Source organism: Podarcis liolepis (assembly GCF_965112155.1).
Source record: "Podarcis liolepis genome assembly, chromosome: 5".
NCBI lineage: Eukaryota > Metazoa > Chordata > Lepidosauria > Squamata > Lacertidae > Podarcis > Podarcis liolepis.
Window position 1 is genome coordinate 100,571,682 of NC_139556.1, and position 27,601 is coordinate 100,599,282.

The 27,601-nt window shown below is 48.9% G+C and overlaps 1 protein-coding gene across 3 annotated transcripts in view; it reads right to left on the bottom strand.

Moving 5' to 3' along the window:
• PCYT1A (phosphate cytidylyltransferase 1A, choline) overlaps window positions 1–27,601 on the bottom strand; it is a 48,256-nt gene that overhangs the window by 14,002 nt on the left and 6,653 nt on the right. Inside the window, exons 1-3 of one of the 3 annotated variants that reach the window (XM_083504256.1) lie at window positions 22,464–22,582; window positions 10,783–10,935; window positions 4,260–4,359 (exon numbers count right to left, since the gene is read on the bottom strand). In XM_083504256.1, coding sequence (XP_083360382.1) covers window positions 4,260–4,359; window positions 10,783–10,899 — 217 coding nt within the window. In that variant the 5' untranslated portion in view covers window positions 10,900–10,935; window positions 22,464–22,582. Of the gene's footprint in view, window positions 1–4,259; window positions 4,360–10,782; window positions 10,936–22,463; window positions 22,583–27,210; window positions 27,587–27,601 lie in introns of those variants that run through there. The other 2 variants (XM_083504255.1, XM_083504257.1) reach the window with 2 other exon arrangements.

A 27,601-nucleotide genomic window follows, 5' to 3' on the forward strand; every position in this document is an offset into this window, starting at 1 on the left:
ACAGTGTGGTGTAGTGGTTAAGAGCGGTAGACTCGTAATCTGGTGAACCGGGTTCGCTTCCCCGCTCCTCCACCTGCAGCTGCTGGGTGACCTTGGGCTAGTCACATTTCTCTGAAGTCTCTCAGCCTCACTCACCTCACAGAGTGTTTGTTGTGGGGGAGGAAGGGAAAGGAGATTGTGAGCCGCTTTGAGACTACTTAGGGTAGTGAAAAAGCGGGCTATCAAATCCAAAGTCCTCCTCCTCCAGCTTCAGCTCCTTGGTGCATCAGCAATAAGGACCCCCTTGGCTGTAAGGTCTTTCTGGCACCCATTAGATTTTCACTGGTCACGAGAGATCTGCTCAAATAGGAATTTTCCAGGGAAATCTCAGCATATGAAATAACACCTGGAAAAGCAGGTTCAACATGGCGCAGGGATTTCTGGAACCAGCATAATTGCGAGCAACTCCGCCCTGCTGTAAACTCAACCCCCCACCCCCTTCTCACAGCTCCAACATGCGCAGGAAGCATATCCATGTGCAAGAGGGATCCATGCCTTGAGGAAATGGGGGAGACTGACCAAATTCCTATAGAGTCAGTGACAGCCACCCAGTGATGGCCACCCGGCTATAAATGAGGATTACCGTATTTTCGCTCTATAAGACGCACTCCCCCCCACCTAAAAAGTAAAAGCTCCCTTTAAAGAGCCACGTGGAGCGTGTTTGCGGCTCTTCGGGGCTTTTCCCCGAGGGAGAAGGGCTGCCCCCCCACTCCGTGCGCTCTTTAAAGAGAGCACAGCTCTTGGGGGAGCCTTAGCCGCATGCAGCCTCTCCCGGGCAGGGGGATGAAGGCTCCCCTTGCCCGGGAGAGGCTGTGCGCGGCTATCCCATAAACCAGGACAGCTGGATTGCAGCACAGCGATCCCACTTGCTGTCCTGGCTTCTGGGATTCAGAATATATATTTTTTCTTGTTTTCCTCTTCCAAAAACTAGGTGCGTCTTATGGTCTGGTGCGTCTTATAGAGCGAAAAATACGGTGAGTGAATGCATGCCAGTTAAGTCTACCAAGAGCTAGTAGCCACAATGCCCATGTTCTTCCTCGGCCGTTGGTTGTGTGCCGGCTGCTGGGAACCCCGGGATGGAAGAGTTGCTCCTGCTCCCAGGCGCCGTTTGTGGGCTTCCCGCAGGAATCTGACTGGGCACTGTCCGAAGAGTGCCGGACTAGGTGAGCTTTTGGCCTGACCTGGCAGGCTCTCCTTATCTTTGTACAAATGAACATCGCCCAAAGCGGCAAACTGCCCGTGACCCCCAGTTCAAGGCTAAATCTGGGCAGTTTATCAAGCCTGGAACCTGCAGATAAGGACGTAAGGGAAGCCTGCTGGATCAGGCCAGCGGCCTCTCTGGTCCAGCAGCTTGTTCTGGCAGTGGCCAGTCAGATTCCTGTGTGATGCCCACAAGAAGGATTCGAGAGCAGGGGCAACTGTCATTTTGAGCCATGACACCTCCAACAGTGCAGGCGGACTGGAGCCATTGTGATTAGCAGCCATTGAGAGCCTGACCCTCTATGAACTGGCTGAGTCCCCCTTTAAAGCCACCCGAGGCCATCCCTGCCTCCTGGGGGAGTGAGTTCCAAAGATTAACTCTGTGCTCTACAAATGGTCTTGAACAGGGGACCTTGGGGGTGATGGGCAGGGATTCACCCTGTGCGCCACTGCCCAGCTGTGGCCTAATAATAATAATAATAATAATAATAATAATAATAATTTATTTATACCCCGCCCATCTGGCTGAGTTTCCCCAGCCACTCTGGGCAGCTCCCAATCGAGTGTTAAAAACAATACAGCATTAAATATTAAAAACTTCCCTAAACAGGGCTGCCTTCAGATGTCTTTTAAAGATAAGATAGCTGCTTATTTCCTTGACATTTGGTGGGAGGGCGTTCCACAGGACAGGTGCCACTACCGAGAAGGCCCTCTGCCTGGTTCCCTGTAACCTCACTTCTCGCAGGGAGGGAACCGCCAGAAGGCCCTTGGAGATGGACCTCAGTGTCCAGGTTGAACGATGGGAGTGGAGATTCTCCTTCAGATATTCAGGACGGAGGCTGTTTAGGGCTTTAAATGTCAGCACCAACACTTTGAATTGTGCTCGGAAACGTACTGGGAGCCAATGCAGATCTCTCAGGACTGGTGTTATATGGTCTCGGTGGCCACTCCCAGTCGCCAGTCTAACTGCTGCATTCTGGATTAATTGTAGTTTCTGGGTCACCTTCAAAGGTAGCCCCACGTAGAGCGCATTGCAGTAGTCCAAGCGGGAGATAACCAGCCAAAGAAAGGAGCAGGAGGGAAACTGGCCAAGGAAGCCTCCTGCATTGCAGGGGGTTGGACTAGATGACCCTTGGGGGACCCATCCAACTAGAATTCCTTTCACCAACAGGCTAGGCCAGGTCAAGCCATGACCTTTTGGAAGGTTTGCTTGCTGCTCTGAGCGACTGGGGATCCTCTTCTGCCTTTATGCCTCCTCTCCCTTTTCCTTGCTCTCGGGTACACAGGAGCCGGGCACTGCCCACCTGCTGAGGCCACAAAGCCGCTCTCTGATCTGATAGACTGAAAGGGCAAGCTCAGCCTCACCTCCCATGACTTCGCAGGTATTAGCAGAGAGATTAAGGGGATTGCAGCTGCACTGTGAGGTGGGGCCCTGCACTTTGCACTCACGTCAGCAGAAGGAAGCCCAAACCCTCCCTTTGCCTTCCTCAACTCTTGACTGGGGATTAGGAGGGCAAATCTCTGCTGAGAAGGAAGCTGGGAGGGCAGAGTAAAGGGGGGGGGGGAAACCCATCTTGCTAAAGTCTGCTCCAGTTTTGATAGATCCAGAAGGGCGTTTCGATAAGAATTAAATAAAGCCCTTTGAGATCACAGCATCCTTGAGAGGGACAATGAGCGAGTGTGGGAGCAGCTATTGTGTTTTGCTATATATATATATGGACCTCTCCGCTGGCACCCACCCAGATGGGGTGGAGGAGGAGATAGGGGAGAAAGATGAGGGGATTATAATAAATGTAGTGGTTTGGGTTGGAGTAGGACAGGGGTAGGCAACCTAAGGCCCAGGGGCTGGATCGCCTTCTAAATCCAATCGCCTTCTAGATCTGGCCTGCGGACGGTCCAGGAATCGGCGTGTTTTTACATTAGTGGAATGTCCCCTTTTATTTAAAATGCTTCTCTGGGTTATTTGTGGGGCCTCCCTGGTGTTTTTATGTAAGTAGACTGTGTGCTTTTATTTAAAATGCATCTCTGGATTACCGTATTTTTCGCTCCATTCGACGCACCGGACCATAGGAGGGGGAGAACAGGGAAAAACATTTTTTCTTGTTCTCCCCCTCTAAAACAAGGTACATTCACCAGAGCTTGTGGGGCTGGTGGTGGGGGGAAGCGCTGCTTTCCCCCACCGCCAGCCTCAAAGATCCCTGCTGCCCTGCAGTGCCCCGCTGCCCTGCAGAGGTTTGCGCGCAGCCATCCCCAAGCTAGAACAGCGAGACGGAGCCCTCCGTCTCGCTGTTCTGGCTTGCGAACAGCCTTGCTAGCTTCTGCAGGACAGCGGGGTGAAGGCACCCCGCTGCCCTGGAGAGGCTGTGCGCGCAGCTGTCCCCAAGCTAGAACCGCGAGACGGAGCCCTCCGTCTCGCTGTTCTGGCTTGGGAACAGCCTTGCTAGCCTCTATAGGACAGCGGGGTGAAGGCGCAGCCATCCCCAAGCTAGAACCGCGAGACGGAGCGCTCCGCAGTGCTCCGTCTTCCTGTTCTGGCTTTGGGCTTAGCGGTGCAGCCTGCATTCGCTCTATAGGACGCACACACATTTCCCCTTAATTTTTGGAGGGGAAAATGTGCGTCCTATAGAACGAAAAATACGGTAATTGTGGGGCATAGGAACCACAAGGTCTGAGGGACAGTGGACCGGCCCATGGCTGAAAAAGGTTGCTGACCCCTGGAATAGGACCTTGGAGACTAGGGTTCAAAACCCCACTCTGCCATCAAGCTTGCTGGGTGACCTTGGGTGCCAGTCACTGCCTCCAAGGCTAAACTACCTCACAGGGTTGTTGTGAGTATTAATTGAGGAGGGAGGGAACTATGTAACCCCACCCTGAGCTTCTTGGAGGAGGTGGGGCATAAAATCAGTAAATCATCATTTCCATAAACCACAGATCCCTTCAAGTCACTGCTGAGAGGGGCTGGAGCAAAATAAATCCCTCTCCCCGCTTACTCAAAACTGGGCGCTTTGAGAATTACTTACATGGCGTCCCCCTTAACGCTTCATCAAACGTTACTCGGACGTATGGCTTGCTGTAGTCCACTTCAAGCTCATCGGAAAACGGAGCTGGCTCCCTGAGACCCTAAATTATGAAAGGATATCAAGAAAGTAGGTGAGCTTTAACACACAGAGGCAATTTACACCACAAAGAACTCATAACCCACCTACTTTCAGCCTCCAGAAACACCATAACCAGACACTGGAGAGACCTGTCAGGAGTAAGCATGGACCAATGGTACTGAAACTGAAACTGACATGGGGACAAACAGAAGAAGACGCTTTCACCCCGGTATGGCTCCCCTTTATCACGTACACAGCCCAACAAGACAACGATAATAATCCACCAACAGCATACAAATCAATCTGGCTAACCTGACCCAAAACACCCACCCACCCCACTCACACACCAAAACAAAGACCACCACAGCCAACCACAAACGAACAATCACACCCTAGGCCAACCTCTCTCACCACCAAAGGAACACAAGTGAACAGCACAAGCAACGCTGACACCAAACCCTACATACATTAAGCATAACAGAAACATCGCCACCTGACCCCACCCATCTTCCCTCCCTCCACCCCTTCTTCTTCTTTTTTCTTTGCTCCCCCTAATGTCTCAACAAATGAAATGGATTTGTAAAAATGTTACATGGAAAAAATATGAGAGACATTACACTTCTGTAAAACAAGAAAATCTTTAATAAAAAATTATATATTAAAAAAAACACACAGAGGGGCAAAAGGGCATCTTGATTCAGCACCGAATCAGACCTGAAAACAGACCAAACGGGCACCAGGCCCAAGGCTATGGAAAGACTGCAGCAAGTGAGTGTCTGAAGGGGTCACAGAGCTCCCGCTTTCAGAGAACTTCATCCGATGACGGTGACTGTGGGAGATTCAGGACAGACAACAGAGAGCCCTTCTTCATGCAGCGCATAGTTAACCTGCGGAACTCACTCCCACCAGGATGCGATGACAGCCAACAAAGTGGATGGCTTTAAAAGATGAGACAAATTGGTGGGAGATATGGCTGTCAAAGACGGACGCCTTCTCTCTCCACCGTGAGGAGGCAGCGTGTCTCTGAACGCCAGTTGCTGGAAGTCACAAGAGTGGAGGAGCTGCTGCACGCAGATCCTGCTTGGGGGATTTCCAGAAGCACCTCGCTGGCCCCGCGAGAACAGGAGGCTGGACTAGAGGGGCCTGATCCACTACAGGGCTCTTCCGTTCCTGGGTAGCAGGAAAGTCATTTGACTGATGTTTTAAAGAGCCACTGTCAGTCTGAGAACAGGATATAATAATAATAATAATAATAATAATAATAATAATAATAATAATAATAATAATAATAATTTATTTATACCCCGCCCATCTGGCTGGGCTTCCCCGGTCACTCTGGGTGGCTTCCAAAAGAATATTAAAATACTGTGATACATCAAACATTAAAAGCTTCCCTAAACAGGGCTGCCTTCAGATGTCTTCTAAAAGTCTGGTAGTTGTTGTTCTCTTTGACATCTGGTGGGAGGGCGTTCCACAGGGCGGGCGCCACCACCGAGAAGGCCCTCTGCCTGGTTCCCTGTAACCTCACTTCTCGCAGTGAGGGAACCGCCAGAAGGCCCTCGGTGCTGGACCTCAGTGTCCAGGCAGAACGATGGGGGTGGAGACGCTCCTTCAGGTATACTGGACCAAGGATGAGATGGCCCAGTGACCCAACTTGCTGAAGTGCAGGGTTATATATGTATACAGTGGTATCTCGGTTCTTGAACGTAATCCATTCCAGAAGACCGTTAGACTTCCGAAACATTCGAAAACTGAGGCACAAAGGGCTGGCTGCAAGTTCAATGGGAAAAACTGAAAAACACGCAACGGAAGCTTTTTGACTTCCGAGGCACGTTCGAAAACGGAAGCAATTACAGTGGTACCTCGGGTTAAGTACTTAATTCGTTCCGGAGGTCCGTTCTTAACCTGAAACTGTTCTTAACCTGAAGCACCACTTTAGCTAATGGGGCCTCCTGCTGCTGCTGCGCTGCCGGAGAACGATTTCTGTTCTCACCCTGAAGCAAAGTTCTTAACACGAGGTACTATTTCCGGGTTAGTGGAGTCTGTAACCTGAAGCGTATGTAACCCGAGGTACCACTGTACCTCCGGGTTTTCGACGTTCGAAAACAAAAACGTTCGGCTTCCGAGACACTCGAAAACAGAGGCACCACTGTATTTGCAATTCAGCTTCACTTGCTGTGGAACGTGGGAACTAATTCCACATAAAATCCAGAGATTCCGAAGGTTTCATATACCACTGTTCTCTTATTACTCCTTTTTCTGGAACAAACAAAGGAACTTCTTTCGTCTCTTTTCTCTCTCTCTCTCTCCATTCTCCGCGGCCACCCCTTTCTTGTCCCGGCATTCAGAGTTGGAATCAAGATAAAAAAACTAAGGAGCTGTAGGCATAGAAGCTTAATATGCATTTTCTCTACAAATTCCTCCTCAAAACCCACCACAAGGGCCTCTCTCTGGCGCTGTGTTTATCAACCTTCAATGTCCCCATGCTGTAAAAAAATGGAGTCAATGAGAGAGAAGATGGGAGGAATCACGTATTTTTCTGTGTGTGTGTGTGTTGGGGGTGGGGACGTCCAAGTGTACAGAAGTCACGGCCTAGGACCCTTGTACCTACGGGACCGCCTCTCCTGGTATGCCCCACGGAGAGCCTCAAGGTCCATAAATAACAACACCCTAGTGGTCCCGGGCCCTAAGAAAGTTAGATTGGCATCAACCAGAGCCACGGCCTTTTCAACACTGGCCCCAGCCTGGTGGCACGCTCTGCCTCATGAGACCAGGGCTCTGCAGGATCTGATTTCTTTCCGCAGGGCCTGTAAGACAGAGTTGTTCCGCCTGGCCTTTGGCTTGGAGCTAATTTGATTCCCTCCCCCTTTCTTTTTCCTTTCTCCTCCTGCGATGAGGCTGCATTTTAATATTTTAATGTTTCAATATTTTAATTGTTGTATTTTAATCTTGTTTTTAAGTTGTATTCATTCAACTTGTTTTTATTATTGCATGTTAGCCGCCCTGAGCTCGGCCTTGGCTGGGGAGGGCGGGGTATAAATAAAAATTATTATTAATAATTTGGATGGATGGCGGCTAATGGATTGAAGTTGAATCCTGACAAGACAGAAGTACTGTTTTTGGGGGACAGGGGGAGGGCTGGTGTGGAGGACTCCCTGGTCCTGAATGGGGTAACTGTGCCCCTGAAGGACCAGGTGCGTAGCCTGGGAGTCATTTTGGACTCACAGCTGTCCATGGAGGCGCAGGTCAATTCTGTATCCAGGGCAGCTGTCTACCAACTCCACCTGGTTCACAGGCTGAGACCCTACCTGCCCGCGGACTGTCTCGCCAGAGTGGTGCATGCTCTAGTTATCTCCCGCTTGGACTACTGCAATGCGCTCTACGTGGGGCTACCTTTGAAGGTGACTCAGAAACTACAGCTAATCCAGAATGCGGCAGCTAGACTGGTGACTGGGGGCGGCCGCCGAGACCACATAACACCGGTCTTGAAAGACCTACACTGGCTCCCAGTACGTTTCCGAGCACAATTCAAACTGCTGGTGCTGACCTTTAAAGCCCTAAACGGCCTCGGCCCAGTATACCTGAAGGAGCGTCTCCACCCCCATCGTTCTGCCCGGACGCTGAGGTCCAGCGCCGAGGGCCTTCTGGCAGTTCCCTCATTGCGAGAAGCGAAGCTACAGGGAACCAGGCAGAGGGCCTTTTCGGTAGTGGTGCCCGCCCTGTGGAACGCCCTCCCATCAGATGTCAAAACGATAAACAACTACCTGACATTCAGAAGACATCTTAAGGCAGCCCTGTTCAGGGAAGTTTTTAATGTATGATATTTTAGTGTTTTTTGGTTTCTATGGAAGCCGCCCAGAGTGGCTGGGGAAACCCAGCCAGATGGGCGGGGTACAAATAAATTATTATTATTATTATTATTATTATTATTATTATTATTATTATTATTAGATCTCTAAAATGGGGCTGATCAGGCTCACTGGTCCCAGGAGCCATGGAATCTTGATTGTTAAGCTGGAAAAGAAAACAGGGAATCTGAGAGGCCGAGAGTGAAGTGACTCACTCAAACCCCTCACAGCTTATTGCATCCCAAGGGAGGAGATGTCTGTGGAGAAAGCATGTGGGGAAGATGCTCAAGAGAGCTTCTCACACCCCCTTCCTTGCCCAATTGCAACACAACAGCCCTGTAGTTGGGCTTCACACTCTGGCAGTTGCTGCTGCCACCGCTGCTGCTGCCCTGTTTTGGTCACCTCCACCCCTTCTCTAAAGCCATGGCTAGCAGGCTGGCATTCAGGAACAGCAACACACCCTGTGCAACCTTTCGTTGCAGTACTTAGTTGTTAAGAACGATGCTGCCTGGGAAAGATTGTGGAAGAAAGGGGTCAAGTTCACCGCATGTACTGTGTTAAAGGAAAATAGAATGAAAATGATGTACAGATTGTATTTGACTCCTGTAAAATTAGCAAAGATATATCATAACTGTGACAATTTATGTTGGAAATGTAAAAAAAGGAAGGAACCTTTTATCGTATGTGGTGGACCTTCCTCAAGGTGAAAGACTTCTGGGGAAAGATGTATAATGAATTGAAAAAAAATGCTGAAATATACATTTATAAAGAAACCAAAGGCCTTTCTTCTTGGAATAACAGGTTTGTAATTGCCCAAGATAGATGTTAAATTATTTTTGTATGCCACAACTGCTGCTCGTATTTTGTTAGCTAAAAAGTGGAAAACCCAAGAATTACCAATGATGGAAGAATGGCAGATGAAGATGATGGATTTTTCGGAGCTAGCCGACCTAACCAGAAGAGTCCGCGACCAGAAGGAGGAGGAGTATCAGGAAGAGTGGATTAGTTAAATATGTTAAGTTAAATTAACTGAAAACAGCTTGCAGATACTTAACTGGCTTAGGATTTTATTTATGTTAAGTGATGAATTAATATGTTTAATTTCATAATGCGAAGATTTAAGGATGTTAATGTTTAAGTTAAATTTTATAAGAACTGTGATTTCGAAAACCGTTAAAAGGATACGCAGTGAAATTCAACCAAGGGGAAGCGAGGAAGTCACTTAACAATGTTAATAAATGTAATTTTCAATAAGGCTATGATTTATGTTTGTTTGTCTTATGCGTTTGTTTGTTTATAATGTTGTGAAAACCAATTAACTTTTTTTTGGGGGGGGGGGGGAGAACGATGCTGCCTCCGGGACTGGACCAGTCCACTTGGAGAGATTCCAGCTCCACAACCGCTTCGCAGCCCTGCTTTCCCGTTTGGGTCAGAAGCACAGCCAGTGAGCAGGGGAGAGACAGCCGAGAAGGGCAAAGCGCTGCAATCCGATATGAGGAAGGAAGGTGACCGGGGGCATCAGCTGAGAAGTCCTAATCTGAGATGACAGCTAGAGAGAATGATTGCTAGAATAAGGGAGTCTTCTCTTGAGAAGGGACAGTAGGGAGCCATCACGTTACAGCAGTCTTTGCCAACCTGGTGCCATCCTGATGTTTTGGACTACAAGTCCTATCAGCCCTTGCCAGCAGGGACATATCATGCCTAGGCTGGCGTGAGTGTGGCCGTGAAAGGTGGGGCTGACGGGAGTTGCGGTTCAAAGCATCTGGAGGGCAATGGATTGGCAAACGCAATATTATGAACATTAAGCAAGATGGAGGGCACAAGGAGAAGGGGATGACAGAGGACGAGATGGTTGGATAGTGTTCTCGAAGGTACGAACATGAGTTTGACCAAACTGCAAGAGGCAGTGGCGTGCTCTAGTCCAGGGGGTCACAAAGAGTCGGAAACGGCTAAACAACAACAACAAGAACAAGAATCATTAGACCTTGCTAGTGGATGCGGGTGGCGCTGTGGTCTAAACCACAGAGCCTAGGGCTTGCTGATCAGAAGGTCGGCGGTTCGAATCCCTGCGACGGGGTGAGCTCCCGTTGCTTGGTCCCTGCTCCTGCCCACCTAGCACTTCGAAGGCACGTCAAAGTGCAAGTAGATAAATATGTACCGCTCCGGTGGGAAGGTAAGCGGCGTTTCCATGCGCTGCTCTGGTTTGCCAGAAGCAGCTTAGTCATGCTGGCCACATGACCCAGAAGCTGTACGCCATCTCTCTCCGCCAATAAAGTGAGATGAACACTGCAACCCCAGAGTTGTCTGCAACTGGACCTAACGGCTAGGGGTCCCTTTACCTTGAATCGCTTTGGCACAATGTGCAATCCAGAGCCCTGGCTGTAGCAGGAAGCAAAACAGCAATGCCCACAACTCTGATATTGCTTTATTATTATTATTTTTTAAAAACCCTTCTTTAAAATCTATCCTTGGTAAGTGTTAAGTTAGCCAAGGAGGGTTGCTTTTGGCTCCGAAAGGGCTGGAGCTCAGCATGCGTCATTAAGTTAAACATTAAGCAGAAACTTCCTGCCAGAATTGTCCATTTTTCTCTTACTTACCAAGCAGTTCCGTGGCATTTTGGAGGGGATGCCATCTGCTTCGGCCGCCCCGTTGGGGCCCACCCCTTCTTTTCTCCTTTTCCTGGAATTCAGCCTGGCTGAGCCCTGGGGTTCCATCCCGTGAATTGCGTCTGGCAGCTCAGCTGGAAAGACCTGTGGAAGCGAATGAGGCGTGGTTGTTTTTTAAAATAAAATAATAAAAAAGAAGGGGGGGACCAGCAGCCAGAAAAGGACTCTGTGTGTAGCGGGTTGATCAGAGGAGCAGATCGTCTGAGCTGCCAACAGCCAGCAGTCTTTCTAGCGGAAGAGGGTCAAGGTGGGAATGTTTTGAGTCCTCCTCTGAGCCGCCTCTTATCTGCCATAGTGACAAGAGGGCAGTAAAAACCAGCTGGCAGCCAGGAAGGTCTTTCTCCCATGACCCAGCAGGAATGCAAGAACAGAGAGAGAAGTGTGGAGAGAGAGAACTCAGTGGCAGGGCTTATTTTAGCACTCGGTTAAAAGTAGTGGGCAAAAGATTGAGCTGTTGGGGGATGGGACGGATACAAAGCAGAGACCTTAACCAAAATGAGCCAAGGACCTGTCTCTTCCAAAGGTCCCAGCGACATGGCACAACCTTTTCGGCTTCCTCTGCAGTTGCAGGATTCCCTGGGGGCTTCCATAGACTCTATTCTACATAGGGACCACAGTGAATTAGCAGGTTTCTTGCTGACCGCAGCACGATTAGTGGTAGCTCAGCAATGGAAGAACCAGACTGAAATGCCCCTCAAGTTATGGGGAAATAGTATCTGGGATGCAGCAATGTCTGAGCGTCTCACCAGACACAGGAGGACAATTAAAGGCATAACAGATAGAGGCAGCTTCCAAGAAACGTGGACCCCTTTCTTGAACTATGTGAATAGCTAAAATCAAGACCTTCTTACACCAACCGCTCAGTAATCTCAGTGGAGATAACCTGCTTTGAGGAGCCAGTGTGGTGTAGTGGTTAAGAGCGGTAGACTCCTAATCTGGGGGACCGGGTTCGCGTCTCCGCTCCTCCACATGCAGCTGCTGGGTGACCTTGGGCCAGTCACACTTCCTTGAAGTCTCTCAGCCCCACTCACCTCACAGAGTGTTTGTTGTGGGGGAGGAAGGGAAAGGAGAATGTTAGCCGCTTTGAGACTCCTTAAAGGGAGTGAAAGGCGGGATATCAAATCCAAACTCTTCTTCTTCTTCTTCTTGAATGTTGACCGTATGCCCAGAGACAATGGATCAAACAAACATCGTTAGCTATACTGCTGGATAAGTGTTTAATGGTTATTGTATTTGTTTAAAAACCAATGAAAATTGTTTTTTAAAAAATAAAGAAATAAAGAACAGAAGTTGGAAGATTAGTTGTTGAAAGATTTAGGAGAGGTAAAAGAAAGTACAGTGCTACCTTGGTTCCCGAATGGCTTAGTTGCCGAACAAACTGGCTCCCGAACGTCGCAAACTTGGAAATAAGTGTTCCGGTTTGCGAACCTTTTTCAGAAGCCGAATGTCCACTGCAGCTTCCATGGCTTCTGTTTGAGTGCAGGAAGCTCCTGCAGCCAATCAGAAGCTGCGCCTTGGTTTTTGAAAGGTTTCAGGAGTCGAAAGGACTCCCAGAACGGATTAAGTTCGAAAACCAAGGTACCACTGTACTTCATTATGCAGTGCAGAGTCAGACTAGGGAACTTGCTTCCAGAGGGGGCTGTGACGGCCACCAACTTGGATGGCTTTAAAAAAGGATTAGACAGACACATAGAGGAGAGGGTTATTGGAGGCTATTAGCTCAGTCTCCTAACAGCACTTCCAAAATGAGGAGATGCAACCATTTCCTCCTTCTGGATTCTGTTGGGAGAAATTTCCCTGCCCCGTATAACCATGAGCTGCTCAATACATGTCTCATTTTGTGCAAAAGTACTGCAGTGAGCTGTTGGGAAGAGGCAAAACCAAAAACAGATGAAGGCACACCATTGTTTTAGATAGGAAAGGCTAATAGCCCTGTGACCCTATTGCCTGAGGGCATTTGAATCCTGCATTCCTTACTATGCATAACTTACAATAGCCTGGTTAACATCAAATAATGCAACAAACCATGAATTAACAATGGGTTACGCCAGGATCAAACAAACAATGGCTTGCGTGGGGTGGATGAACAAACCAAGCTCAAGGATCTGCAGGTTAAAAGAAAACAAGCCAACAATAAATCATAGCTTCAGATCATGGTTTGTTGGCAATAAACAAACCATAGTTGAGCTGCTGGGAGGATTTCACACATAAAGCTAAATCAAGCTTTAATAAACTATAACTTAAAAAACAGTGGCTTAGTGTTATGTCTGAACCAGACCAGTGTCAGTCAAGACACGCTGCATCCTGATAATCAGAGTTCAGCTTCAGTTAAAAACCCAGAAGAGGTGTTAACCCCCCGACTGCAAAAATTGGCAGTGCCACCCTCCCAACCTCAGTCATAAGGAGAATGGGCCCAAGAATCTTATGCAGATGGTTGCGGAACCAGATCGCCCCTCTAAGTCCAGCATCCTGTTTTCAACAGTAGCCCAAGACTGATTTAACTCCAAGCAACATAATATCAACAGTCATGTAGACTATTTAAGTCATCAGTGGAAAAAAGGCCAATTAACTGATTTTAATCCAGTTTTCCATTTATATGTCTTCAAATATTTATTTCTGAAACAGTGGTGCAAATCTGAACACTAAACCACGCCAATTCAACAGCAGAATATTTGTATAGAAGGTTTCGCCCTGACCTTTGAAGTACTGCTAAATTTTGCACGTTTTCTCTTTAACTTACAGAGGAAATGTCTTTAGAATATTCACAAAATGGGTCTCACGTAAAACCAGCACACACGACTTTTTGTGAGGCTAAATACAAGAACACAGGAACGACAAGCCTGGTTCGTCTCGCTCTGCCTTGGCCCATCCCAGCTCTCTTTAAGGTGTTTAATCTACACCACTTACCGTAACTTGTTTTGCCAGTACATTAACCAGTACATTAACCACTTGGGAACCGGTTCACACCCACGCCAACTTCTTTTTGCTGGATCTCATGTTTACGGTGCTGTGTATGGGACTGTGACACAACCACCCCCTGCATTCCTCACTTTATGAGACAGGGATCAGGGAACCTCAGGCCTCTTTGTCTGGTCACCAGAAGTGGCCACATTCCTCCCTGGACCATAGCTTGGTGATAGAGCATCTGCTACTTGGCTACTTGCAACCAAGTGAAGATCCCTGGGCACCAGGATAGCGCCCGACATCGCCACCTTTTGGAGGTGCATGCCTGGGGATCACTGGATCTTGACTGTTTTCACACACTAATGCCCCACCCTGTAGAATTCTATCAGTTGTATTTTATCTGCGCAATCAGAATGAATTTCTGGAACCAAAATGCTTTTTCTGTGCAGCCTGAGCAGGAGCAGTCACCACTAAGTAAAAGAGGTCGGAATGGGCCTATATATATATACATGGACCAGCGGGGAGCAAACTTTTTCAGCAGGGGGCCGGTCCACTGTCCCTCAGACCTTGGGGGGGGGGGCTGGGGTATATTTTTTGGGGGGGAAATGAACAAATTCCTATGCCCTACAAATAACCCAGAGATGCATTTTAAATAAAAGCACACATTCTATTCATGTAAAAACACCAGGCAGGCCCCACAAATAACCCAGAGATGCATTTTCAATAAAAGGACACATTCTACTCATGTAAAAACATGCTGCTTCCCGGACCGTCCGCGGGCCGGATTGAGAAGGCGATTGGGCCGGATCTGGCCCCCGGCCTTAGTTTGCCTACCCATGATATGGACTGTCCCGAGATAAAGTGACTTTTCTTCTTTAGGTTCTCAGAGCTCTTAACTTACCTCAAGGTTGTCATCTGAGCTAGCCAGATGTTTAACTGAGAATGATTCACAGTAGGTTCATCATTTGAAAAACAAAACTTTAGAGCCGTCTTGCCCAAAAATGCCAACTAGAAATTCCATTTTGGTGACTGTAACCTTGGTTTGAGGAGCCATTTGGCACCTAGATAGCTTATATATACCATATTTTTCGCCCTATAGGACGCACTTTTTCCCCTCCAAAAATGAAGGGGAAATCTGGGTGCATCTTATGGGGCGAATGCAGGTTTTCACTGAAGCCTGGAGAGCAAGAGGCGTCGGTGTGCACTGACCCCTCTCGCTCTCCAGGCTTCAGGAAGCTATCCGAAAGCCTTGCAAGCCCGGCGGGAGTTCTCGCGGGCTCGCAAGTCTTGCGGGCAGCAGCCTGCAGCCCAAAGCACGGGGCGCCCTCTGGAGGACGCCCCATGCTTTGCGCAGGTGTCCGCAAGCCTTGCGCGCCCGCGGGGAGTTCACCCGGGCGCACAAAGCTTGCGGGTGGCAGCCTGCAGCCCGGAGCACCCTCCAGAGGATGCCCCGTGCTTTGCGCAGGTCTCCGCAAGCCTTGCGCGCCGGGGGGGAGTTCACCCGGGCGCACAAAGGTTGCGGGTGGCAGCCTGCAGCCCGGAGCACCCTCCAGAGGACGCCCCGTGCTTTGCGCAGGTCTCCGCAAGCCTTGCGCGCCTGGGGGGAGTTCCCCCGGGCTCGCAAGGCTTGCGGGCGGCAGCCTGCAGCCCGGGGCGCTCTCCAGAGGGCACCCCGTGCTTCGCGCAGGTGTCCGCAAGCCTTGCGTGCCCGGGGGGAGTTCCTGCGGGCTCGCAAGGCTTGCAGGTGGCAGCCTGTTCTGGGGGCTGGGGTCGGGGGAAGCTCGGGCTTCCCCCGCCCCAGCCCTGCGGCTTGGGGGGGGGGGAAACAATTTTTTTTAATTCATTTCCCCCCCCAAAAACGAGGTGCGTCCTATGGGCCAGTGCGTCCTATAGGGCGAAAAATACGGTACTTGTTTATAACACTGCCTTGGGGGGTGGGGAAAACTCCTACCTGAAACCCTGGAGAGCTGCTGGCAGCCAATGTACACCACAGAGCCCCAACATTTCATACCAAGTGGGACGCAAGAGTACATAGACAAGATGGAACCCATGGGCCTTGTCCATGCTTCTGGAGTGAAGCCCAACATATCTGGAAAAGAGCAGAGCTTTGCACACCTTGGAACAGAGGGAAACAGGAGGTTTGAAAGACAAGAGGCAGAAACTGGTTCCAGGCTGAAAAGCAGAACCCGTGCAGACCTTTCACGGGTCCGGAATCAAAGGAATGTTTTCTTGTATTGCTAAAGAATGCTTGCCACGGGTTTCAAAACTTTCAAAGTGAGTGAAAGTTTGCTGGTCTTTGCACTGAGAGTGGGTTTTGACACCCAGAAAAAAATTGCACGCTGTTAACAATGCCTGATAATCCAGCATTCTGGGCAAAGTATCAACAAAGCAATGGAATGAGGAAATAACTCGCCTTTTCACGCAAAGTAGGTTGGAAAGGATCTGGTTCAGATAAAGGAAGCAGAGGGAGCCTGCTGGAAAAATCTTGCTACTTATCAGTAGGAGGTGAAGGATGAAGTAGACCCTCTGGGAAATGCCTACAAGCAGCTGCCTGGAAGGAGGCTTCATGGGGGAAGAAGTGAACTTTAGCCAAAGACCTAATTGCAGAGGTAGGAGAGTCAAATCCCAAAATCTGCGTACCCTGCAGAGCTTCCAGTTCCAGTGCTGAGACTGAGACAGGGTAGTTCTGCATTTCTAAGTTATCAGCTCACCCGAGCAGTGCCAGGCACGAGGATTTGCTGCCAATACTGTAATGCCTCTTTCGCTGACTCACACGCCTGCTGAGCAAATCCACACCCAAATCTTCCATTCCGCCAGCTGTTCGCTGGAGAAATTCCCAAGGCAAGAAAGATTATCCCCCCCCCCATAAATGCCTAAAACTGGATATACTTAAGGCAAGTAAAGACAAATAATATAGCAACATTTTTATACATCCTCACACCGAAGAAAGTCCTTACTCAATGTCAGCACCTCTCCCAATAAACAAATGTTTAGAATGCCTTAAAGTCTCTAGCCCAGGTGTCAGCAACCCGCGGCTCCGGAGCCGCATGTGGCTCTTTTACACCTTTGCCGCGGCTCCGGGGCAGATACTAGCGAGGGGAGGAGGTGCATTGTGCGCCCCGACACTCCCCACTGTGGCGGGCGCTGTACTGGCTGTGACGTCGCATGGGGGTGGTGCGTGCGTTAGTCATGCACCGTCCCAACGTCACCTTCCCGCCTGCCCGCTACATTGTAAGGGGCATGTACGCTGGTCACTGCATTGAAAGGGGGCATGTACGCTGGTCACTGTTTTGAAGGGGAGTGAAGAACACACACACACACAAAAAGGTAACTTGTTAATTTAACGTTTATTTCTATGAGGAGGAGTAATTCTGAAGGGTCAAACAAAGAAATAATAAAAAGTGACAAAAAAGTTATGTTTATAATGACGAGTTTTGCGGTTCCCAGATTTTTTTCCTTCGGAAATGGGTCCAAGTGGCTCTTTTTGTCTTAAAGGTTGCAGACCCCTGCTCTAGCCCTTCCCATGTCTCACATATCAGAGAAGCCCTGTCTCTATTATATTTTGGGCACATACTGAAGACCTTCCTTTTCCACTAAGTCTTTTAAGTGGAGATTTTCATCCCAGCCTATCTATGCTGGACTTGAACTTGTTTTTATTGTTAAACCCCTCTGGGATATTTTATGTGGAACGATTCAAACATGAAATAAATAAACACGAGACTCCCATCTAGAACGGTCTTATAGATATGGATATGAAGATGCAGTGATGACATCCGCCCTGGCTTTAAAAGAAGATTAGACAAATTCATGGGGAGTAAGGCTATCAATGGCTATGATCACCTCTCATTTTCCCTGACTGGTAGTCATGCTGGCAGGGATGGGTGATAACAAGAGTTCAACAGCATCTGCAGGGCTACAGGTTCCCCTTTGCTGACGTAGGCGAAGAACCTATTCATTTACATTCTTCTTATGGTTAATGGGCAAGATTCTCCAAACTGGTTTCTGCACGTCTCTGCCATCCTGCAGGTCTCTGCCATCCTTTGTGTTTTATTTAACACAAAAACCACAGCAAAAGCAAACTAAACCTTCCCTCTGCAACACCAGGAAGTATTTCAGAACAGTCAAGACAAAGAAGTAACCAGGCTTTTAATTCAGGTCGTTCTGACCACCACGAGCTCCACGCCCTTATACTTCCTTGGCAGTTGTCCAAGCGTGGCTATATACTGTGGCAAGCAGCACAATATCCACGTCACAATTAAAACAATTGGAACGTTCAGCAACTGCAGCCATGCAATTATAGGACGATCAGGTTTTGAGGTCTAAAGGGAATGCTCATTCATTTAGGTCACTCGTCTCCAAAAATAATCTCCTTGCAGCTGTGATTTGTACTTGATAATGTAAACCTCATGCTGTGATCACATCTTTTGAAGTTTGGGGATATATTTGCATTTGAAACTCATGTCACCACATTTCTGGGGTTTTTTTTCATCCAGAGGAGAACCTGATGAGACTTAAGATACTAAATGCACTACTCATCTGGAACAGGTTGCAACTGCCATCATGTAATTGCCCAAGTTGCAAATTTCAGCAGCACCACATATGGTGCAGCCCTTTAAAGATGGAAGAAAATCAGAAAGGTGAACTACATAACTGTTGGGGTGGAAATAGGGATGTGTGTGTGTGTCATCACCCCCTATAAAATTATTTGCAAGGGTAATATAATTATAGGGCTGGAATGCTCCAATGGCAGTCCAATGGCCAGCACAGTCCAACAAAGAAAAATAAAAACAAAGGAGACTTGGGTCTGGGTTACTCTCTCTTCTCAAGATGTCCACTTTTTGCTGTTGCAGACCAATGTGAATACTCATTCCTTAGTTTAGAGGAATGTGTTGCTTTCTTTTTCTGAGGCACTGACTGGCTTTGCCTTGCAAGGTCTCTGCTTTGACCCAGCACAGTGAGTCATGAGGGACAGACACTTCACTTCTGAGAGCCTGGGCTCAGGAATGGATTTTGCAACTAAGGATAGAAGGGTTCAAGCCTCTTAGTCACAAAGTGGTTGTCATCGAGCCACTGCTTCTCTGGTGACACTTCTCTCTGTAGTTTCCAGAACAACTCAGAGGGGTGGGGAGACGAGAGACAGCAGCAGCCTTTGTCCTTCACTTGCTGAACTGCTTCCGTCTCTGCATGCCTTCCTCCCACAAGCTGTTTCAGGGACTAAAGAGAAAATTGTGTCCATAGAGATTTACCTCTATGATTGTGCGGTGGTGAAATGAAAAAGTGTAGGCTAATGTTTTATGCATTACAGTGGTACCTCGCAAGACGAATGCCTCGCAAGACGAAAGAGTTTTTGGTTTTTTGAGTTGCTTCGCGAGACGAATTTCCCTATGGGCTTGCTTCGCAAGACGGAAACGTCTTGCAAGTTTGTTTCCTTTTTCTTAAAACCGTTACAGTAATACAGGGTGCATTGCTTGAAGAGGTGCAGTTGTGACTTGACTTCGGGGAGCAACTCATAGCACGCGGTGTGATAGCCTTTTTTGAGGTTTTTGAAGATTTTTTTGAAAAAATTGAAACCGTGCTTCGCAAGACAGAAAAACTCGCAAGACGGAAAAACTCGCAGAACAAATTAATTTCGTCTTGCGAGGCACCACTGCATAGTGGGAGGTGGTGAGGAAAGGAAAACATGCAAAGCAACTTAGCAGGCGAGCACCCAATGAACTATTCTGCAGCTGTTTTGCAAGAAATAAGCACTGGAAGGAGACAGTGTGGGCAGTAGGAAGAGGGTGGACCAGGAACACCCCGCGATCAACCAGAAGATTGCGATCAACCAGTTGGACATGCCTGGCATATGATATCTAACCCGCTCTCCCACAGGCTTTCCATGTGACACACAGACCATTCCACCTTGCATTTTCTTTGCCTTTTGGCCTTGGCCTGTAATGCACTCTCTCTCAACCGGAGAGTATATTCACCTGCCCATTGAAGTTATCACTTCACACATCTGATAAAGGCGACTCTTATCCCCAAAAGCTAATGCCATAATATATCATTAAAATTTATTGCCACAGAACCTTTTGTCATCATTTCTTGCTACCTCAGAGGTTCGGCTCTCATAAAGGCAATGGATATAAAAGCACAAAGATGTCAATATAAGTGCTGCAAGATCTAAACAATACCACGGTCTCCCCACAAAACTAATTTGAGACCATTGCAAAGAAAGCCCAAGGCAGAAAAAACCCCACACTTAGAACAGCAAAATAGATCTTGGACAAGGGCTACTATTGTGGCAGCACGATAGAGATGTAGATATGAACTTATTTGGGACTGCTGCAATCCTGCTGCCTCCTCCCTACAGTCACTGCACCTAAGAAACATCTCATGCAGTTCACAGTCTGAACAGTGGCTAAAGGTAAAGGTAAAGGTACCCCTGCCCGTACGGGCCAGTCATGACCGACTCTGGGGCTGCGCGCCCATCTCGCTTAAGAGGCCGGGAGCCAGCACTGTCCGAAGACACTTCCGGGTCACGTGGCCAGCGTGACAAAGCTGCTCTGGCGAGCCAGCACCAGCGCAGCGCACGGAAACGCCGTTACCTTCCCGCTATAAAGCGGTTCCTATTTATCTACTTGCACTTGGGGGTGCTTTCAAACTGCTTGGTGGGCAGGAGCTGGGACCGAACGACGGGAGCTCACCCCGCCGCGGGGATTCAAACCGCCGACCATACGATCGGCAAGTCCTAGGTGCTGAGGTTTTACCCACAGCGCCACCTGTTGAACAGTAACTACCTTCCTTCAAAAAGCACTTCACACAGCTCATCCCAAATGCCTGTCAAACCTTCAATGTCATACCGTGACACTGATACATACCAAATCTGTAAGTATTTACATGGCAGAGCTGAAAACGCTGTTCCTTGGGGAGAAGGGGAATCCCGCTAACCACCAAACAACACCATCAGCTTTTTGCATTTCCAATAAGTCTCTCCCCTCAACCCCAAGGCATTCCTTCAAGCTGAGCAAACACAATGCCCATTTCTAATGGCTAGCGTTGCTTATTACTGTTCATTGGGCTTTTGTTTTTACATATGTTGCATGTTACCATAGAATCATAGAATTGTAGAGCTGGAAGGGACTCTGAGGGTCATCTAGTCCAACCCCCTGAAATGCAGGAATCTCAGCTGAAGAATCCTCACTTGATGTCCATCCAATTTAAAAACCTCCAATGAAGGGAGGGAATCCGGAAATATTATATATTATATAACACCCCACCTTTTTCTATGGTATTATCTATGTGCATATATTTTTATTTAATGTAAGTCGCTGGGAGGCCTAGTGCCAAAAGCCTAATAGGTTTAATAAAGAAATACATACAAAATTCCCATTCCGTCTGTATTTCTTTTTTTAAAAAACACACTCCTAGCTACACCCCCCCCCAATATTTGTACAAGATTCTCTTAAAGCAGGGCTAATTGCCTAGCCCTCCTCCCCTTCCCACACAGACCCCTGGGGTCACTTTCCCATAATGGTTGTGGTCCCCACCAAGGTGCAGAGCAGCACCTCCTCGACCCCCCCAAGGTGTATCGCAACCCTGTCCCAAGCCCTGTCAACGCCAATGCTCACAACCAGACGCTTACAACCGTCTGTCCTGTACATACAGGACTGCCCCGTGTTTCAATGCAAAACGCCACGTCGATACAGCTTTGACCTGTCTCTTGGGTCCTCTCTCTCTGTGTGCCAGCTTAGGGATCCTCTCCAAATGCTTGTGCTTAAAAGGGTGTGTCAAATAATAATAATAATAATAATAATAATAATAATAATAATAATAATAATTTACTATTTATACCCCGCCCATCTGGCTGGGTTTCCCCAGCCACTCTGGGCGGCTCCCAACCGAATATTAAAAACACAATACAGTGGTACCTCGGGTTACGTACTTAATTCTTTCCGGAGGTCCGTTCTTAACCTGAAACTGTTCTTAACCTGAAGCACCACTTTACCTAATGGGGCCTCCTGCTGCTGCCGCGCCGCCAGAGCCCGATTTCTGTTCTCATCCTGAAGCAAAGTTCTTAACCTGAAGCACTATTTCTGGGTTAGCGGAGTCTGTAACCTGAAGCGTATGTGACCCGAGGTACCACTGTACAGTTAAAAACAGAATACATGGTAAAATACCATGCGCTAAAGCTCTGGACAGCTAAGCGCAGGCAGATTTACAAATCCGCCTGTGCGACGAGCCCCCGAGGGGTCCTCCTGCTGGGGGCTGCCGTGTGTCCTCTTTATCCAAGACACGTCCTCTTCTTCAGGGGCAAAATTTGAGGCGAACTACCTTTATATATCCTTTGAATGGCCGTCATAGCGTCCTCTCTCTCTCTCCTAAATTTGGCAACCCTATTTAGGGCTGCGAGAGATTGCGATGGGTTCCTCTGAAGTCACTCCAGCACCAGATTTTTGGGGGGATCGCACCCCCCAAGAAAACCCAGCAACGCCCCCCTCCCCTCCTATATTTCCCCCGCCCACAACCAGCCCCACCGCCTTCCCTTTCAGGCGAGAGGCATCACCAGGCAGGGGAGGCCACCCTCTCTATGGGGGGGGGAGGGATTTAGGACCCCCCTTTTCCCCTCCAGGAGGGAGTCAGGGGGGCCTCGCCCGGGCCAAGCACTCACGCAAGCCCCCTCCCCAATGCCATGACCCCCGGCCCCGACCGGCGCGGCTCCGACCTACCCGCCTGCCTCCCTCGGTCTCCGCTCTCCGGCTCCCCTTCGCGCAGCGCCAACGGGGCCAGGCCGGAAGTGTTTCCGGCCGGACCCTCCCGGCGACGGACCGGCCGAAACGGTCCGCCTCTCTCTGCTGCTCTCCCGGAAACCGCCACCCAGGCGCGGAAGGTTCCGGGGATGGGAGAAATAGAACCATAATATAGCATGATAGAGTCGGAAGGGACCCCCGGGGGTCAAGGCACCCCCAAACTCGGCCCTCCAGATGTTTTGGGGCTAGAATTCCCATCATCCCTGACCACTGGTCCTGTTAGCCAGGGATGATGGGAGTTGTAGTCCCAAAACATCTGGAGGGCTCAGTTTGAGGGCATAGCTGTCAACGTTTCCCTTTTTAAAAGGGAGATTCCCTTATTCCGAATAGGATTCCTCGCAAGAAAAGGGAAAAGTTGACAGCTATGTTTGGGGGTGCCTGATCTAGTCCAGCCCCACCCCCACCATATTTTGTCCAATGCGGGTCTCGAACCCACGACTCTTGAGATGAAGAGCCTCCTACGCCCTACGGACAGCAATCCACGCCCAGTCCCACTAGGAAAGCGACAGACTTTTCGCAGCCTTGTGCTTGGCGGGGGCTTGGGCCTGTTCTCCCTCCCTCCCCGCCATGTTTTGCCTTGATAGCCCAGTCGGCAGAGCACGAGACTCTTAATTCGAGGGTCGTGGGTTCGAGCCCAGCATTAGGCAAAAAGATTCCTCCCATGCCCCTAGCGGGTTGGGCTGGATGACCCTTGGGTCCCTTCCAACTCTATGATCCGTAGGCATACACATGTGCTCGTAAGCCACTTTGGGCTACCTTAGTAATTATATTATTATTAATAAAGGGATGTTGTAGGTACCGCAAATAAACCTTGCCACCAGGCCCAAAGCTTAGTCTTAGAATTCAGCCCCCATCCCATTCTCTCATATTTTAGGGCTGAGTACACACATGCCTTTAAAGCACATTCTCCCCTCCCCCACCTCAAAGAATTCTGGGCCTGTAGTTTTACCTCTGTGGTTGTGTGGTGAGACCCTTCTGGGCACCCTTTTCATTTATTTATTTATTAATTTATTAAATTTCTATACCGCCCTTCATTGGAGGATTTTGGGGATGCTGGCCATATTTTGCATTACAGAGTCCTGCAGTAATATGCTGCTGTTTGCCTAGCTTTTCGAAACCGTAGCAGCACAGCAGTGCATAATTAAACATTCTCCTAAAACAAACATTGCATTGTGCCACTGTGGTTAAAAGCCGTGCGCTTGAGACTAACTGCATAATATTAAGATATCAGTCCGTGGTTGTTACAATACAGTACTGTAGTGATCTTTCATTGTGCAATGCTAACAATGCATAGCATTGTTCAGTTTCCACTTTGCAGTCATGTGGATGCAGTTTTTAAATCTAATGCTACCTCCTCTGAATACCAGAGGCGTGGCGGGCTATACATTTTAAGTAAATTTGCCTAGGGACAAGTGGTTAATTTCTGACGGAAGGAAAAATTGAGGAAGTGTCTTCTTAATTTGTAACTTACAGTACAGTGCAATGCTATACACATGTTCTCAGAATGGGTTTTAGCCTTGATTTCCCTTCTCTACTCTTTTCCTGTCCTCTGCTTCCCTTATATCACTCTTGTCGTTTAAGTTTTCAAGCCTGAAGGCAAGGTCTCTTTGGCTGTGTACACACTCTACGCTTAAAGCACATTCGAAGGACACATTCCCCCTCAGAGAAAACTGGGCTCTGTAGTTTACCCCTAAGAAAGTTACCATGCCCAGTAGCCTTCCAGAAATTACAGTGCCCAGAATTCTTTGAGGAGCAAAATGTGCTTTCAAAGTATCATGTGTATGCAGCCTATGTCCCCCTGATGTGAGCCACTTTGGGAGACAGTAATGGTCTGAAAGGGACGTGGGTGGCGCTGTGGTCTAAACCACAGGGCCTAGGACTTGCTGATCAGAAGGTCGGCGGTTCAAATCCACACGACAGGGTGAGCTCCCGTTGCTCAGTCCCTGCCCCTGCCAACCTAGCAGTTCGAAAGCATGTCAAAGTGCAAGTAGATAAATAGGTACCGCTCCAGCGGGAAGGTAAACGGCATTTCCATGCACTGCTCTGGTTTGCCAGAAGCGGCTTAGTCATGCTGGCCACATGACCCGGAAGCTGTGCGCCGGCTCCCTTGGCCAATAAAGCGAGATGAGCACCACAACCCCAGAGTCGGTCACAACTGGACTTAATGGTCAGGGGTCCCTTTACCTTTATCTCCCAAAAAGGTATGAGACAAAAGGCAAAGAGAAGCATAGAGGTACTAAAATGTAGGATTCCATTAACAGTCCCCCTGCGTTGCTACCTAGGCTCACCAACCCTCCTGCTGATTTACAGGATCTTCCCTATTCCTCTTACTTTGAAATGCACCATCTTCAACTCTACTTTGGTTGTGGTCCGTTCTGTGGTGGACCTACATTTTGGGGGCCCTGAAGCTGTTATGGGGGCCCCTTTGCAACCAGCAACAATGTTTGGTAACCACTGCTATCTTCTGGAGTTGTTCCACGGCAAGATCACCACACCTTTACCACAACTGTGCTGCTAACTCGCAAACTTTGGAGTTGTTGAAATATATACAACAAAAAATAAATCGGTTTGAGTCGTTCGTCTAGTAGACCCAAAAAAACTTAAGCAATGTGGAGTGAAGTCGATTCTGGAATTAGGGACTCTAAAGCTGAAGCTTACTTAGTTTCATAGTAAATGTGCCCCTGAATCTGTTTACACCACAGCCCCTATCTATTCAACTCTGCTCAGAAGCAAATCCCACCAAGTTCAATGGAACTTTATGCTCTGGTTTAGGTACATAGAGATTAAATAACAGCCTTAGCAACTGTGGCAACCCTTCCAAGAGCTCGAGCTTGCTAAAAAAACCACAGCTTCTGCACGCTAAGGCAATTCTTAAAGGTAAAGGGACCCCTGACCATTAGGTCCAGTCGCGGACGACTCTGGAATTGCGGCTCTCATCTCGCTTTATGAGCTGAGGGAGCCGGCGTACAGCTTCCGGGTCATGTGGGCAGAATGACTAAGCCGCTTCTGGCGAACCAGAGCAGCGCATGGAAACGCCATTTGCCTTCCCGCTGGAGCGGTACGTATTTATCTACTTGCACTTTGACATGCTTTCGAACTGCTAGGTTGGCAGGAGCAGGGACCGAGCAACGGGAGCTCACCCCGCCGCGGGGATTCGAACCGCCGACCTTCCAATCGGCAAGTCCTAGGCTCTGTGGTTTAACCCACAGCGCCACCCGTGTCCCTAAGGCAATTCTTACGCACTTATTAATATAAAAAAGAGTTAGCCTTAAAGTGGATCGGCAGCTGCACTCCAGAGGAACAGAACATACTACCCAAGTTAAGGTAATAATAAAAATCTGGCTAAATGGCTCTATCACATACCCTTGGTTAATGCGTGACAGAGATACAGATCTACTTAAATGTCTATGCTTCATAGCAGGTCAGTCTGTTTTGTACATCTTACCCTGTGCTGGTGTCTTCTCTGACTGCTAGCAGATCTTCAGGGCTTCAGGTAGAGAGAGAGGTCCTCCACTACCTGCTTACAGGGATCATTTTTAATCGGTGGGGGAAAGGACCTGAGCCCGGGACGTTTCACATGCGCCATAGGCTCCACCGGAGAGCCATGGCCCTTTGGCAAACGGGACTCAATTGATTCAGCAAAACAGCTCCACCAAACAGCTCCAGCTAATGTATGAAAACTATTACTGCATTCTGCCCTTTGTTTGTAGATCTCAGGCGGTTCACAACCGTCCTGGAAAAAGGGAGATTTGGATCCTGCAGAGCCCGAATGCTTTTTCAATAGAATCCAGGCCTAACACTTAGGACATGCTTGCAATGGGTGAATCGCCAATGATCTAACATACCCGACAACATTTCTCTGATGAAAATAGGGGCATCCAAATCCACCATCATTATTCCCCTGCCCATCTGACCCATGCCCATCTTGCCCCAGTCACTCTGGGCAGCTTCCAACATACCATATTTTTCACTCTATAAGACGCACCAGACCACAAGAGGCACCTAGTTTTTGGAGGAGGAAAACAAAAAAATATATATTCTGAATCTCAGAAGCCAGAACAGCAAGAGGGATCACTGCGCAGCGAAAGCAGCAATCCCTCTTGCTGTTCTGGCTTCTGGGATAGCTGCGCAGCCTGCATTCGCTCCATAAGACGCACACACATTTCCCCTTACTTTTTAGGAGGGAAAAAGTGAGTCTTATGGAGCAAAAAATACAGTATATAAAAACAAAACATTAAAAAATTCCTGCTGCCTTCCGGTGCCTTCTAAAGCTGTAGTTACTTATCTCCTTGGCTTGGGGGTTGCATAACTCCATACCCTTCCAACATTTCTCAGAAGAAAATAGGGCAGTCCTAAGGAAAAGCGGGACGTTCCGGGATCAGATCAGAAACCGGGATAGCTGCTGTAAATCCGGAACTGCCCTTGGGAAATGGGGGCACTTGGAGGGTCTGATTCAATCAGGGGGTGGGCTCTTAATGAAATCCACGACTCTCCCCATTACTAGCCACATTTCTGGGCAGAGGTAACGGCGCTCTGTACGTGCTCAGAGGCAACCCCCTTCTTAATAAGCCGCTCCAAGACGGCTGAGATTGGAGGTCTCAAAAAACAAAAGTAGAAATTAAATTAAAACAGAAGCGAGGTAAAATAAGAGAGACTTGGGACTTACCCACTCAGGCAAGAGCTGTTGTCCTGTCTCCTCCTTGTCCTCCTCCTGCTCCTGGCCCTGCGTTTCGTCCCCAGAGCCGCAGCTCCCCGCAGGGGAAGGGGCCCTGGTCTCTCGCCACCGGCTCTCTGTGCCGGGCTCTGCCGTGTGCACGGGGGCCAGGGGGGTCAGGGAGCACATGGGGCACAGGTCCCCCTCGGCCGCCCCAGAGAAGGGAGCCTCACACAGCAGGCACCGCTTGGACTTCTTGCTGTGCTTGAGGGGCTTGTCTGCCATGGCCGGAGGGTGGAGGGGGGGCCACGCTGCGGAAGAGCGAGCGGAGGGGAGCAGGGCAGAGGAAGAAGGAGGAGGAGGGGCCAAGCATGCTGCGGCTTCCCACTTCCTGGCGCTGCAG